The sequence below is a fragment of the Tauraco erythrolophus genome, chromosome 5 (assembly GCF_009769465.1).
Source record: "Tauraco erythrolophus isolate bTauEry1 chromosome 5, bTauEry1.pri, whole genome shotgun sequence".
Lineage (NCBI taxonomy): Eukaryota > Metazoa > Chordata > Aves > Musophagiformes > Musophagidae > Tauraco > Tauraco erythrolophus.
The window spans coordinates 65,893,007-65,907,495 of NC_141469.1; the positions used below are offsets into that span (position 1 = coordinate 65,893,007).

Consider the following 14,489-nt stretch of genomic DNA (forward strand, 5'->3'; position numbering starts at 1 on the left):
GTTTTCAGAAAATTTCACCACACTGGAAAAAATTTTCACTTATCTGTCTTGCTTCTAGTTTTAAATAGACTAACCAGCAGAAGAAACAAAGTTGGAAACAAAACCACTCTTGGCTTGTGAGACTAAATGCATGTCCTCAGTAGACTTCCAGTTCATTGTCTAAACTGTAATGTTTTGGTAGCTTTCGGTGAACATATGAACTTCTGGCTGACTATCTAGACACCACTGACACATGTAAAGATTGTTGTTAGGTAGTTATCTAATTAAAACAAACATCATCCGAAATTATTTTTTTTCTTGCTGTAAAACAAATACAAGCAGCATATTAACAAGATGCCCATTCAGAATTTTTAATTTGGTTAATAAGTAATAAGAAAGAATTAAAACCTGATCTTGAAATATCATTAACAGTTTAAGGAATAAAGTTCTGCTATTTCCTGAATTCATTCCATGCCACCTTTAATAAAAGAGCTACGCAGATTCCTTCTGCTTACTAAAACAAAGTCAGCTTATGTTTCCTACATAGTTAAATAGCTTCAACACCAGAGACATACAAAATGTTATAATGAATTTTAATCCTTGTAAAACATTATTACACCACCACACTGTTGTTATAAATCTTTTCAATAACATCCATTATAGAACTCAGCAAAGAGCACTGTCGTCTACTACTATGCACTGTCAAATGTTTCTGGCAGTATTGGGAATTGACTACAGCATATTTCTTTTTTAAAATCAAGAGTTAACCTACATATTCTGAACTTGCAAACAATACACAACAGAATATACTTCCATATAGGCTGCAGAGACATTCACTCATTTTTTTCTGATTTGTATATAAGTGTAGATTTTCTATAACAATATGAAAATTTATAACTTATTTAGCTAGCTAGGAGGCTAGTAGTTATTTATAATCATATTAATCAAAAGATGACTGAAAAACCCAAAGTTAATTATTGTGAAGTGCACAAAATCTAGAATATAGGGACTTTCCACAGTACATTATACTAAGTCAACATATAATTGATTAAAAGCTGTAAAGCCAAAATCTTCATTTAAAAATTTAGTGTTTCTGACATCATCTTCCACCATTCCATCAACTCTTCTTTCTCCTCTTCTTTTCTTTCAGACAATGACTCCAGTTCAAAATCAACCTGAGTAAGAGAAGCAATCAAAAACATCAGTAAGATTTGTAGAGAGAGAGAAGTGTAAGCTATTAAGAGCCATTTATTGAAAGAAATTAACGCAAACATGGGGCTTAGGGAGGTACCTTCCAATTTAGGCTAGGTTTATTCCAAAGTCTGTCAAAGATGATTTAAATATGTGCAATACTAGCACATCAGTACAATAACCTTATCTAAAAGGCGCACATAGGTGAGCAAAATTTCCAAAAGAAACTTGACATCTGTCCAGTCTTTGACTTGTCTAAACACTTCAAAAAATATGGGCCAAATAAATTAAAATTGAGTAATAGCCAGCAACATAAGTCTTCTATGTTGAGGTGGTGGATGCTCCATCCCTGGAGACGTTCAAGGCCAGGTTGGACAAGGCCCTGAGCAACCTGATCTAGTTGGAGATATCCCTGTTCCTTGCAGGGGGGTTGGACTAGATGACCTTTGAAGGTCCCTTCCAGCCCTAACCATTCTATGATTCTATGATTCTATGATTCTAGCATAGAATAAAAAGTATCATCAGCGTTTTGCTGTCGAGTACCTAGCAATGCAGACCCCCAGCATATCAAAACACTTATTCAATTTTTCGCCATTAAGATCATCCAGGGAACTTTTCTGGCACATGGCTCATTAGCATAGCATAGTATATCCTAGCATATGATACACACCAGACAACTAAGCACTTATTTTAATTGTTAAGACTGGGATCCACAACTGTACAGAGGATGAATTAAAAATGCTTCTGAACTCCTAGATGTAGCCTAATTCTTATTTACTCTACATATCTAGTATCTGAACAAAGCAGAGCTCCATCACTATCTTTCTGCACAGAGCTGAGCATTGGTTTTAATGTATGCATGTAGTCACTTGACAATTTAGATTAAAAATATCAAGTCTCGATGAAAACCTCAACATCTTACTTTTTATGTCGCACTATTTAAAGATATTCTGTAATCTTCTATCTGATTGGCTATTCACACATCAACCAATAAAAATAGTATCTCAATATGACCCCTCTCTGTACCTTTTCATTTCAAATAAGACCGACAGAAATGAAATTAATTTACAGTGAGATTACTCTCAGTGCCTTGTGCAGCAAATACTAGAAGAGTAGATTTCCACTGTTTTCTAAATCAGCACATTCTGAAAAATCACCTCCTGCTTACATGTATACCATGAAGGAGAAAAAGTAAGAGACTTTTTTAATATATAATAGGTGATAAACCACCACAAGGTGAGCACTTACCACAACCGCAGGGCTAAAGGGCACAGCCACTTTTTTAGTTATTGCTAAATAGCCTGGTGCTGAGGCTGTAAGTTTGTAATTTCCAGGCACAAGCAATCTCCAGTAATCACCATCCTTGGCTGTAGAGAAGAAGAAAAAAATCCAAATAAATACATATGTATAAAACTAATTATGCAGCTAAGGAGAAGGAACAGTACGTCTTGTCAGTGTCTTTTGTATTCCTGTCAACCCTTTCCTTTTGTCTGTCTGAACAGATTCTTCTGGAAGAGCTGTAAAAATATATCATTACAGATCTTCTTCTTTTCAGGTAACCAAAAGCACAAGTTTAAACTCTGAAGTTGAGCTGTAGCCCTCATGAAAGATTTTGCCTGCTGAGTCTGAAGGCTCTCCAGCATACTGAAGAAAAGGACAATCTGGGACATTATTCTACTTTAGAAGCACCCCATGGTCAATGTGCAGCTGCTCTTAAGTGTTTGAGTTTTAGTTTGCAACGTGGATTTTTAACATCCCTCAGTATTCTGAAAATCCAATTTAATATAAATTTTATTCTCATCAAATGGAAATACATAGGACCACCTTTCTCAACTTATCGTGTAGAAAAAGCTATAAATGCTCATTTCCTAGAATATTCCACATGTATCACCCCTGAAGCATCATTATCCACATGTTTCAGTATGTAGGCAATGTCTGAGACTTTTTTATTCTGTTTAGCTAAACAAAGAAATGAAAGTTTGATCCACTCAGGTCAAAGAAAGGCTCCTACTACACTAAGTGCTACTGCAGATCATCCTTTTCAGTCACAGAATAAAAACACATCATGCTCTTCTCTAGAAATGGCCCTCTCCCCTTTTCACAAAGACTCAGATCCTCCCTGCACCAGCAGTGGGCAATTATTTAATTTGTTACAGCCTAACACTCTGAATTTCTCTATCTCCAGAAAATATTGCAAGGCTGTTCTAAAGGTCAGTTAGCAGTGCCATTTAAAAGACTCGGCTGTGCTCTTTCTGCCAGTTCCTTAAATGCTTTTTCAGCACATCTGCATCTACACAGTGCACAGAGGGAAATATTACTTAAATGCCTGCAGTTCGCACAGACAAAAAGTGTCAGTAGTCAGTCCAGTTATTCTCAGACTTTTCATAAAACAGAAAGGAAAAAAATACTGCTGCAGAACTACAATAATGATCTATTCTAATTCCTGGCACTGGAACAAAGCTGAATTTTAACTCACGAACAAAGGAGCAGGGAAATAAAAAGCCAAAGAATATTCATCCTTCTTTTTGAATGTGCTAAAATTCAAGTACTTCTTTTCCTCACTGTTTTGACAATACATGACTTCCAGGCTTATGTACACACAATGATGTGAGAGGATTCATGATTAGATGCTTTTTTGTACTATAGAAGCATGAGTTGTAGTACCATATGCATCACTCTCTCACACCTCAAAATACCTCTTTGCACAGCTTATTTCCTTTTTATTATCCCTGAAAATTTATTTCCAGCCTCTTTACTTCTTGCCTTCTTATCTACAGTGAAAGAAGGTGAAGAATGTTATCATAGACTGTCCTCCTGCTTGGCAGAAATGCTGGCCTCTTTGCAGGTGATGTGAGAACAAACACAAACAGAAGTAAACTGAAGGGTCTACCAGTCCTGTTTCATAGTATTCTGCATCTCTGTAAGAGTATAGTGAGACATATCATTGAGAAAATGACAGTAACGTAAGCTCATTCATAAAAGCAATGACATTTTATTATTGTTTTTCTAATTAGTATCTTGTGCAAATAACAAAAATTGTTGTTGAGAACAAGAAAGAATAGCTCTACAGGGAAGACTACAAGTTAGCACTGTGCAAGCTGCTTTTGAATTCATTCCTAGAGTAAAGCACACCAGCACCAACCAGATGACACAATTTTCTATAAACACCAACACAATACTCTCCTCTTTTAGAACTGCCCTTCCAAAAAAAAAAAGTCACATAGTTGTAAACAGCAGAGAGAATTTATCTTCACAGGAGGAAGCTATGTAAACTGAAAATGTGTTAAGAATTTACATATCAAAAGGTATGATCGCATCATAAGTAATGTAACTTTTGGACTACAATTTCGCCTTCAAACTCAAAAGAAGTTTTTGCTGCCAACAGGACTTCAAATCCTGGCAGAGCTGTGAAACACTACTTGCACCACAAATCCTAAGAAAAACTAAGCATGAATGAGGAAAAGTCCAGAGCAGCTGTGGATGTCCCATCTCTGGAGGTGTTCAAGGCCAGGCTGGACAAGGCTTTGAGCAACCTGGTATAGTGGAGGGTGTCCCTGCCCACGGCAGGCGACTGGAATTAGATGATCTTTAAGGTCCCTTCCAACACAAACCATTCTGTGACTCTATGAATAACCAAAAGCCACCAAAATCAATTCACGCCAGAGATCCAGGAAGTCTCAGCACTCAGTCTACAGCTACTTTGAGAGCAAAATACATAAGAAAGATTCATGAAATCCCACAGGCAACAAATTTCCTGAGGCACAACATGCTTTCCTGGCTTCAAAATTTTGCTCCCTTAAAGCTTTAGCTAATACGATCTGAAATGGCTGCAGGCTGCCAAGCAGAGGGAGAAGCAGTATATTCCAGCACTTCTTGTTTTGCTGAGGTACAACACTCACCTGATGTAATGTCATGGCTTATCCCCTCCACAGAAATTGTAGCATTCGCTATTGGATTGCCCTGAAGATCTTTAACAAACCCTTTCACTCCTCGATGAATCTAGAATAAATAAATGAAGTCAGCAACACATGGGAAATCACTGGAAAATTCTTAAGAAAAGACGGCATTTTGATCAGTGAAATATTTATTGATATATCTAACGATGCATGTTATGATCCCACAGTCTACATGCCGAAAACTATCAAGGATAATTTCCAAACATCATAAGGGAACAAACAGTGAAGAGAGAAAAATAATTCAGCTGCTAGTTATACTAATTCCTCTGTGCAATGCAAGCATTTCTCAGAAATACGCAGCAAATCATAATATATGTGAACACTGACTTGAAAGTCTTTGTCACTGGGGATTAGCAAATGTTCTGAAAAGCTTTAAAAGACAGTCTAAAGAAAAATTTATATATTTTTTTTTACATTTCATCAACTGTAAGGATGTAGGGCTAATAATGGACATAACTGCTTAAAACTGAAACATTAACAAAGCTAAATGTGGACACTTGGACTTCGATGAGCAATCCCTGTGTGAGATGCTTGAGCTCTCTGTTGTGCACCCAAAACATTCAGGTCTTTGAGCTGGGACGACAGGCCTGTAAGAGAAAGGCAATGGTGGGTCATATCCTAGTTCCTTCTTGCCTCTTAGCCAACATACTCCAGGCAACAGCACCAGCAGCACCTAATCTGTCCGTTACCAGCACATATGAAATTAAAGCACTGATTTGACCACAGTGTGTGGAGAGACCAGTCCTGATGGTATGTCTTGAGCATGGTCTGAAAGCAGACTGAGCTCCTCAGATGCAAGAGACTGAGGATCAAGGATCTTTTCACAGCTCTCAGTGCTGGGGAGAACGGGACGTTTTGAACCTGTGCAGAGATGAATCTCGTTGGCAGCCTGGACATTAAGCGGGGAAGTACTGTGGAGTTCAGGCTTCTCTCTGATTCTCTGACATTTGAAAAGCCTTGTGGACCACAAGTTTTATTTTGAGATTTCAATGTTCCGCTTTATGAATCTATATGGTGTATTCAGCTGCTGTAATTTAGTTCACCAGATTCCTCTGATTTACACTGTGGGGGAAGCCTTACACGGCTCAACTCAGAAAAGCAGAAAGTACATATTTGCGCTATCCTCGGCAATCACGGGGGAGCTGGACCTCTTATCCTGCAAGAGGATAAAAACCAATGCCAGATAGACCATCTGAACTTTAAGGATAAAGCCAGCAGCTCCACAGGACCAAAGGAAGTTGGCAAAATAGCCTCTTACACATTAGTAATTTTGAAAATGCAGTGACACCACAGTTTTCCATGAGTCAGAGAAAATTAACCCATGTGCAAAGGAAATCAACAATTTGAGATGGATCCCATAATAAATGGGTAAAAACCTGCAGGATAGGTACGGCTTTTTCCTCAGCCCACACACGACTTACTAACAGAATAGTATATCTCAAAGACTTCAAATATCCAAATATTTCAGATTTCTGGCTAACTAAAGCATTTCTGCATAAAGAATTTCTTAAAGAAACAAATGTATTAATTGACCATCTCTGCTAACAAAGTATGTTCCTGATTTTGCAATCCCAGCTGTGCAGCCTGTAGTTATAATGTCAGATATATTTGTAATTTTTTAACTACAATAGCCAGGTTTCAGAAATTTGATATTCCTACACTGCTTGGAACCATCATTTCAGTGCAGCCTGTTACATTGGCACGAAATGATTGAAAAAAAAAAAAAGAAACAAAAAAACCCAACAAAAACATAGCAACCAAAAAACCAAGCAAAACCACCAAAGATCTATTGCAGAAGTCTTAACTTCTAACAACCCATTAGCACAAGATTATCTAAACCCATGACTACGCTTTACACTTCTAACCAGATTTTGTGTAATTTTTAATGGAATGATATCACACTGACAGCTCAACATCGAGTATCAGCAGCAGCTCATGCAATCAGAGAGCAGTGGAGTATCTAAAAAACCAGGACTAGAGACGTCCCCCAAGATTATACTGAACTGCCAGGCAGCTACAGTCTAATCCAGTCCTCCAGGCTCCCTGTACATCCCAAGTGATTCATCTCACATCTGTACATCTGTAAGGGGCAATCCATCCCTCTTAGTAAACACATAAATGGTAGGGGAATGAATTCTACACATCTGGTGATCTGTATTTTTTTTTCACTTAGGAACTTGACACAAATCATTTAAATTAAATGTCTGAAACAGCTTAAGTAGAGCGAGGTGAATTCCATACTACAACATCTTCCTTCTTTTCCCCTCTTCTTCCACACATTTAGAAGGATCACACAGGATGTACCACCTTAGAGACATAAAAGAATTATGGAGCACCAATTTGATTAATACGACATTTTGAATTAAATGTTCACACAGCACAAAGTTTAGAAGTTTTAGGTACACTAACTAGAGTTTTGCCATCCACTTTTTTGTTACCTGCTCGATGTAATTGATAAGGGAGTTCTTGTTGTCTTCCCAGTAGCCCTTCAGAGTTTCTTCAGGTGGGAATTTTTCACAGCTAAGCTCTACTGTAATTTCAAAGCAGTTGCTGCTGAGGTAATTGAAATCCTGCATTCCTGCAATGCCAGGAAAGAGAGTTAGTGATACATTTTGCATTGTTCTGAAATAAATAAAGGGGGACACACGAGATGCTGGGGCTATTAAGAAAAGAATAGCTGTAAATACAGTTGGTGCAGTTCCACTTAATCAGCTTAGTTATGAATTCAGAAGCTTTAAATTGGAGAAACCAACAAGGCAATTAATTTCCAAAAACATTTTCTTCCCAGGGAAAGTTCAGAAAAGACTTGACACCTGGCCTGTATACTTCTACCTGATGCTGCACCTGGCCTGTAAACACCGACCTGACACATGTTTTTGGATAGCATTACTGGTTTTCTCTTCAGGAACAGAAAATTATTTCTGATTATGGCTAAAATAGTTCCATATGAAAGTAAAAGATGATCACTTTGCAAGCCAAGAAGAATGACAATTAATTATAAAGCAAATGAAACATGATAAGGTGACTTTGAAAAAGAAGTTTTTTAAGATGGGTTGAAAACATGTTGGTGTTTTTTTTGAAAATACAAGGTTTCAACTGAGTAACATTTTACATGAAAAGCAGCTGTTTGCTAAGGAATATTCTTTGTCAAGCCTTTCTGCATAGATTCCAAATATTTTCCACAAAAGAAAAAAAAAAAAGGATACAAAAGCAAATTTCCTATAAGCTTTATTTACATGGAAATTTTTCCATGGATTTCCCACAAACTCAATGTCTCTGCAAAATCAATACTGGATAGCCTTCAATAGAGAAGAGAAGAGAAGAGAAGAGAAACATCATTATTAATGCAACTTTAATCATAGAAACTTAAATATATCTACAGTAGTACCATCACTAGGAATAAAAACTTGATGAGAAAGATGTGGTCTTTAACATTTCTAAGGCCCTCCTCTTATTACATGGAAATATTGGCTATTTTCTCAAATTGGTCAACCAATAACCAAAGTGGTTTCCAGTTTTGTAAGTGGGTTAACCAGCTGGAGAAGGACTGGTTCCCGGGAAGGTTAAAAATGTATTCTTTGGAGAAGCTGATGTAGAATTTGCTCTTGCCTTCACAGTCTATCTAGCTAGCAGAGTCAGTGGATTCTCAAATAAAGGACTGAAAAGAAAAAGGCTACCAAGCATTTTGAGCATCCCCATATAGGTCACTGTGGGATTTAAAAGTGCTTCAAACCCAGTTAATTCATTCAGCCCTATGTTTCCCCGTGTTTCCCCAGTGTTGTTCACCAGTCCAGAAATGTCCAGAGAGCTGATGTCATGTCCAAAAGAGAACCCCGAGGGCAATAAACAGATTGAGTCAGGCGGGATTTTGCCAACGCATTAGGGTGAAGAGTCTATTTTCTGCCAACCAGGCTATAAGACTCCTAACTACTTATAGGAACAGGGACTTTTCAGATTCCTAAAAGAATCTTTTTAATTCTAAGCCTTTTTTAGAGGGCTGAAAAGTGAGGACATAGATGGCAAAGGTGCTCCTGGGAGGGACAGCTCTGATATTCCACCAGGCAGAATGCAAGACGGACCATTCAGCAGTACACGGTGAGAGAGTAGCAAAGTCATGTAAAGAGAGTAAAGTCCTGACAGCAGTGCTGACTGCCAGGCATCTGTTCCACACACTAGTTAATGTTGTTTTTCTTGATTTTTGCCTTTCTCCACAAGAAAGAAAGAATCCATGAAGAGAAGAACTGGGAGCCAAAGGGCACGATGTAATTTTACCGTGGCGCCAACAACTCTCGACCATTATTGCTCCAATATTCAGGAAGTTTCTCCCTCTCTCCCCACCTCCCAAAGCAAGGTGAAATTCAGGAATGCTCTAGTTTCTCAAGAACGAAATAAAGAAGTAATATATTTTCCAGTTTTGTGCGCAATGTCCATATCCTATACTTTGTTTCCCAGCTCCTGGCTTGGTTCACAGTTTATGTGCTGCTCCTGAAAAAATTCAGTTTCCATCACTGAACTGCAGGCGATGATCTGCATCTCTGGGACAGAGAATGAGGTGAAGATAGCCTAGATCAAAACTGTGGCCTACTATATCTGTAATCTGGAGAGCATCGGGCTGGCTACCTACAATCAGCACTCTTTACTTGCCTGTTCGATATGGCAATCAGGTGCAATATGCAAGAAATCAATACATTTCAAAAGATTTATTCAACATTGTAGCAACTTTACTGCCTCTGCTCTCTAACTGTCTTATTCCTTCTTGTTATGCACATGGCATACATCACATGCATGCACATCACCACACTCCCAAAGCCTCTCATTTTAACAAAGGATAACACAAAACTAACTTTCTTATACTTTAACAGGGACCACTCTCTGAAGATCAGAAAAGCTTAGCAGATCTCAGATAAAACTGAGATCCAGCAATGAATGCCCTTCATTGCTGACCGTGAGTAGGACTTTTCTTTGTAAATAAGTAACACAAAAGCTCCTGATGCACTGCTCCACTGTCCAGAAGGACTACAGTCTTCTATGTGAGTATTTACATAAATAAGCTTAGAATATGGGACAAAATTGATTTCTTCAGCTTTTAAAAACGGAATTCCGCACTTCACGAAGAAAGTGGAGTGCAGAGTATGCCCCTGGCATCCAGGCATCAGAATTACTTACACTTTGAATTACAAGCTACAGCACTAAGCTAGTTCAGCTTCTACACATATAAAGACAGTAACTTCTGGCAGGACAGGATGAACTGAAGCCTGGTGCGTAACGGGGAGAACACGTGCCTCCTACACGTGCTGTATAAAATCCTAAAAAATATGTACCTGACATTGTTTCTAAAAATGGTAACATGAAAGGTAATTCAAGTTAGTGCCAAGAGTGATTTGAGAGTATCTGAAAATAAAAAGACACCTCAAAAATAGCCTAATAGTACAGCAATGTAAGCTGCTTTGAAATGCTGTTTTTGTAAAGACATGAATCTGATTAGACACAGGTGACTGTAATGACAGAACAAGCATGTGGCTAGTTAGTAATTCATTACTAGCTGTTCTTCTCATTTATATTTTCCACACAAAAGGTACATTAAAATACCATTAGTGATATTGAAAAGTTATTCACTCAAGAGCTAAGGAAATGCTAAGATTTGGCTTTCTCGTGCATTAGTGAAATCATTAATTATATGCTGACAGGGAGAAGACCAGTGTCAAAAAGCGCGTGGATTTTACGAACAGGCTTGTTTTTCCCCTAGATCTGGTGGCTAAAAGGGCCTTTCCTGAACACAGAAGAATTAGCCTTTTGCCTTTGATTGCTGCTTTCTGAAAAACCTACAAGGATCAACTAATTACAGATGACAACTAACACAAAACAAGCATAACAGGCATCGTAGTCTCAGATGTAGTGCAAAGATGCTGTTGGGGGAACTATTTTCTCTACGCCTCTGCTCCATAGAAGACACTAACTACTAAGCAGGCAATGGTGAGATGAACTTCACAGCAAAGTGTATTAAGAGATAGAAGCAAGTGTCAAATATTCCTGTACATCATCTGCTCTCTCCACCTCAAAACCTGAATGGAGAATTGTCACCTTGCCTGAGGCTGATGAGGAAATCCTGAAGTTCTACAAGAGTGCAAGGACAGAACATGAATGCAAGAGAGGGAGAGAGGGTTCATTCCTTCTTCCAATTTGAGACAAGGGCTGCTACCAGATTTTTCTGCTACTAGATGTTCAGCCTTCCTACTGAAAGAACCCAGGTATTCAGAAAAACATATGCAAAACCAACCCACACTCACAGGAGAGAGCCACCTACATATTATCCTTGCATACTGAGGAACCAATGAAGACTACTGCTGGACCATCATGCAGCACTGTCTTTTACAAAAGGTAGAAGTTCCTATGGGCGAACAGCATGGGCAAAGAAATTGATGTAGCAGAACTGAGAGCACCATAACAAGCTCTACAGGGCAACAGCAACTTTAGTAATTTGTTAGAAAGAAAAATCAGCCCTTCCTAGGTCAGATCTCTTGGTCTGATGAGGTACTGTCAAAGGCAGGCTCTCTCACTCAGCTCAGCTGTCCTTCACTCTCTCCTTTTTCCGTCCCTCACCACTGCTCTGCTAAAGCCATGTACTCCTTTCTACATCAAGCACAGGTCCAGTATCCACTCTCACCTATTTTCTATCTCTATTCCCTGTCATGTTGCTCCAGTTCTCCTCTATAAATTTGCGACAAGTCCTCTTTTATCTTGCCTCTGTTCAAGCCAGGGAGACCACACAAGGATGGGAGGCTGACCTGTAGATGCCCACAGGACACTGAGCTACTCTCACGTCCCCTCATAGGACCCAGAACAGCCCACGGTAACCCAAAGGTGCAAAAGTAGTTCTGAACCAGAGCAGATACCATGGAGACAAGGTCTTCAGAGAGTTTCTCTTGATAAATTCTGAACTCTGGTAAGGATATCCAATGAAATACTTTTCCTAAAGCAATACAAATGGCTTTTCAACAGCTTATACCATTGTTGAGTGCATTATCATGTGGATAGCTAAAGGTCACTGATACAACAGGTAACTTACGTGCCACGTTTCAGTTTCCAGATAGAGCTTTTTGGACTAAAACTTCCAAGAAAATTTTTACTTGAACTAAGCAATGTTGAGTTATTTTCCTTAGCACTAGACATGGAAACAACAGAACTCTCTTTGCTAAATTAATTTGTTTTTTTAAGTCAGCCTGTAGCAAACATTACCATGGAGGTTTTGTTCAAAACTCACAGCTCGCCAGCTGATTTCTACACTTGCAAAAAAAATAGAGAGATCCATGCTGCATGGTCTAAAGTACATTGTCATGTCTCTATTTTTTGTTAGCTGCACCATAGTAGGATCATAGATCCTGGTTAGAACCACAATTCCTGTCTACTAACTTCTGTACAAATACACAAGAAAAAGAAAGGGCTCACTTGTGGAATTTGCAGTCTAACTTAAAATAAGATCCAAAGGAGGAAATAATTCAAACTTTCCAACAAGTTTTTCCAATGGAAAAATGTGCTTTTGGCATGCGCAGTTTAGTCAGAATCAAAGCATTTCATCAAAACAACGGAAAGACTGTTTTTTCCTAAGGAAAAAGAAGCTGAAGTTAAATATGTCCATGTTTTTATAGTCAACGCTTGATATTTCATTAAGATAATTTTTGGACTGAATTGAAACAAAATTTAACTATTAAACCTCTCAATATTTTGTTTCTAGTCATTTTTTTTTCAAATTATGCAAACTCTGTTTTGTCAAGGGTGTTTTAATGGTTCCAATTTTAAGTCTGTGGAAAGCTTTACACAAAGGGAAATTTTTGCTTTTCAGACATATTCAGAGATGTCAACATTTTACCTCACACCCAGTCCCTGGTACCTGTGGTACCACAGCAGAGGAAACATGCTGCCCCTGTGAAGACTGGGCATAACTACCCTAAGAATAGCAGGTGATCACTGGCTGTGTAAGCATTACCAGTCATTGTTCTGCTTCTAATTTCTTCACATGAGCTTAATTATTTTCCTCTTCTAGTACCCCCCTTACTTTGACAGGAGCAGAGTTAGGCTACCACCTAAGCCGTCCCAATGCTTTGAGAGACTCCTACTCATTCCTGGTAAAAATTTAAAATTAATTCAGAGACTGTAATTGAGTATTAAGAGGAAAGCAAAAAATAAAACTGGTACGTGTGTTCAAAGTTACCTGATACAAATCAACAAAGCCAAAGCACAGGAAAGTTTCTCCATGCAAGCTTAATTTCTAGCTCAGAAATCCCCAGTTCAATTTTTCACTCTGAAGTTTTGTCCAAGTTTACCAGACACAGAAGACTGATTAAAGATTTAGATATCCCAGCATCTGCTTTGCCTCAACGTACAAAGAAAATGACATATCGAAATTCTTGGTAATAAGGAATGAAATGTCTCATTTCAGGCTACTCTTCCAGGCTTCTCCCAGAAAACTAGTGTTGAAGTGGCCATTGTAGCTCTGCTGTTCCTCTTAGCACAGAAGGCTCTGCCAAAGTCTAGAAGAACACTACCTGGGCAGGAATCAGGCTCTGGTAAAGCCAGGAAGTATGGAGACACAAGTATCTTCACAGCTAGATTTTGTTCCCCTGGAAATCAAAGGCCAAACTCCCACTGTCAGTAACAGTGCAAAATCAGGCCTGTCCGCGTCTTTCAAGGTTGGATGCTTTAACTATTGGGGTTAAAATGAACAGTCAGTATCCCACTCTCTCTCATCAGGGTTTGTTAGGGCATTTTTGACTCTTTAAAAAGAAAAAAAAACAACCTTAAGCTCTCATGATAGCATAGCAATCACTCGCCCACTGTAGAACTACTAAATTTGCAATGCCCTGAACCCCAACTGAAGAAACATTTTAGAAAAAGCAATAAAAGACGAATATTTTAATAGAGATCACAATGAGATTTATGGGTTTTTAAATTTGTACTGCGGTGAGCAATCAGCCTTTGATTCAGCCTTAACCAGACCAGAAATTGTGGATAACATGGTGGTATTCCAGACTATAATTAAACCAGTGAAAATTTAAGCTTAAAATAAGCACCAGTGACACAGAAACCCCATGCAGTGGGGCTCACCTCCTGGGACGCTGTACCAAGCACCGCCATTAGTTGTTCCATCCACAAAGCTGCTGTCATCATCATTTTTACGACATGGTGGTCTGTTTGGATCAGACATGGCGGGATTAAAAGAAGAATAACTGCGAGCCAGGCTTTGAAAAATAGCATCATCGGGGCAGGAGCTGTATTCATGAGCACTGCCTAGGGGAGGAAAAAAGTCCAGGAACAAGGATTGTTAAAAGGGCAGTCATACTGACTGAGCTCACAACCTAGATTACC

General features: G+C 38.6%; 1 protein-coding gene across 1 annotated transcript in view; it reads right to left on the bottom strand.

Annotated features, from left to right (window-relative positions):
• Positions 1-1,055: 1,055 nt before the first annotated feature.
• The window catches only part of CPE (carboxypeptidase E), a 58,885-nt gene continuing 45,451 nt past the window's right edge, over positions 1,056-14,489 (bottom strand). Inside the window, exons 5-9 of the mRNA XM_086611759.1 lie at positions 14,229-14,411; positions 7,565-7,704; positions 5,070-5,169; positions 2,419-2,537; positions 1,056-1,154 (exon numbers count right to left, since the gene is read on the bottom strand). Coding sequence (XP_086467885.1) covers positions 1,056-1,154; positions 2,419-2,537; positions 5,070-5,169; positions 7,565-7,704; positions 14,229-14,411 — 641 coding nt within the window. The remainder of the gene's footprint in view (positions 1,155-2,418; positions 2,538-5,069; positions 5,170-7,564; positions 7,705-14,228; positions 14,412-14,489) is intronic.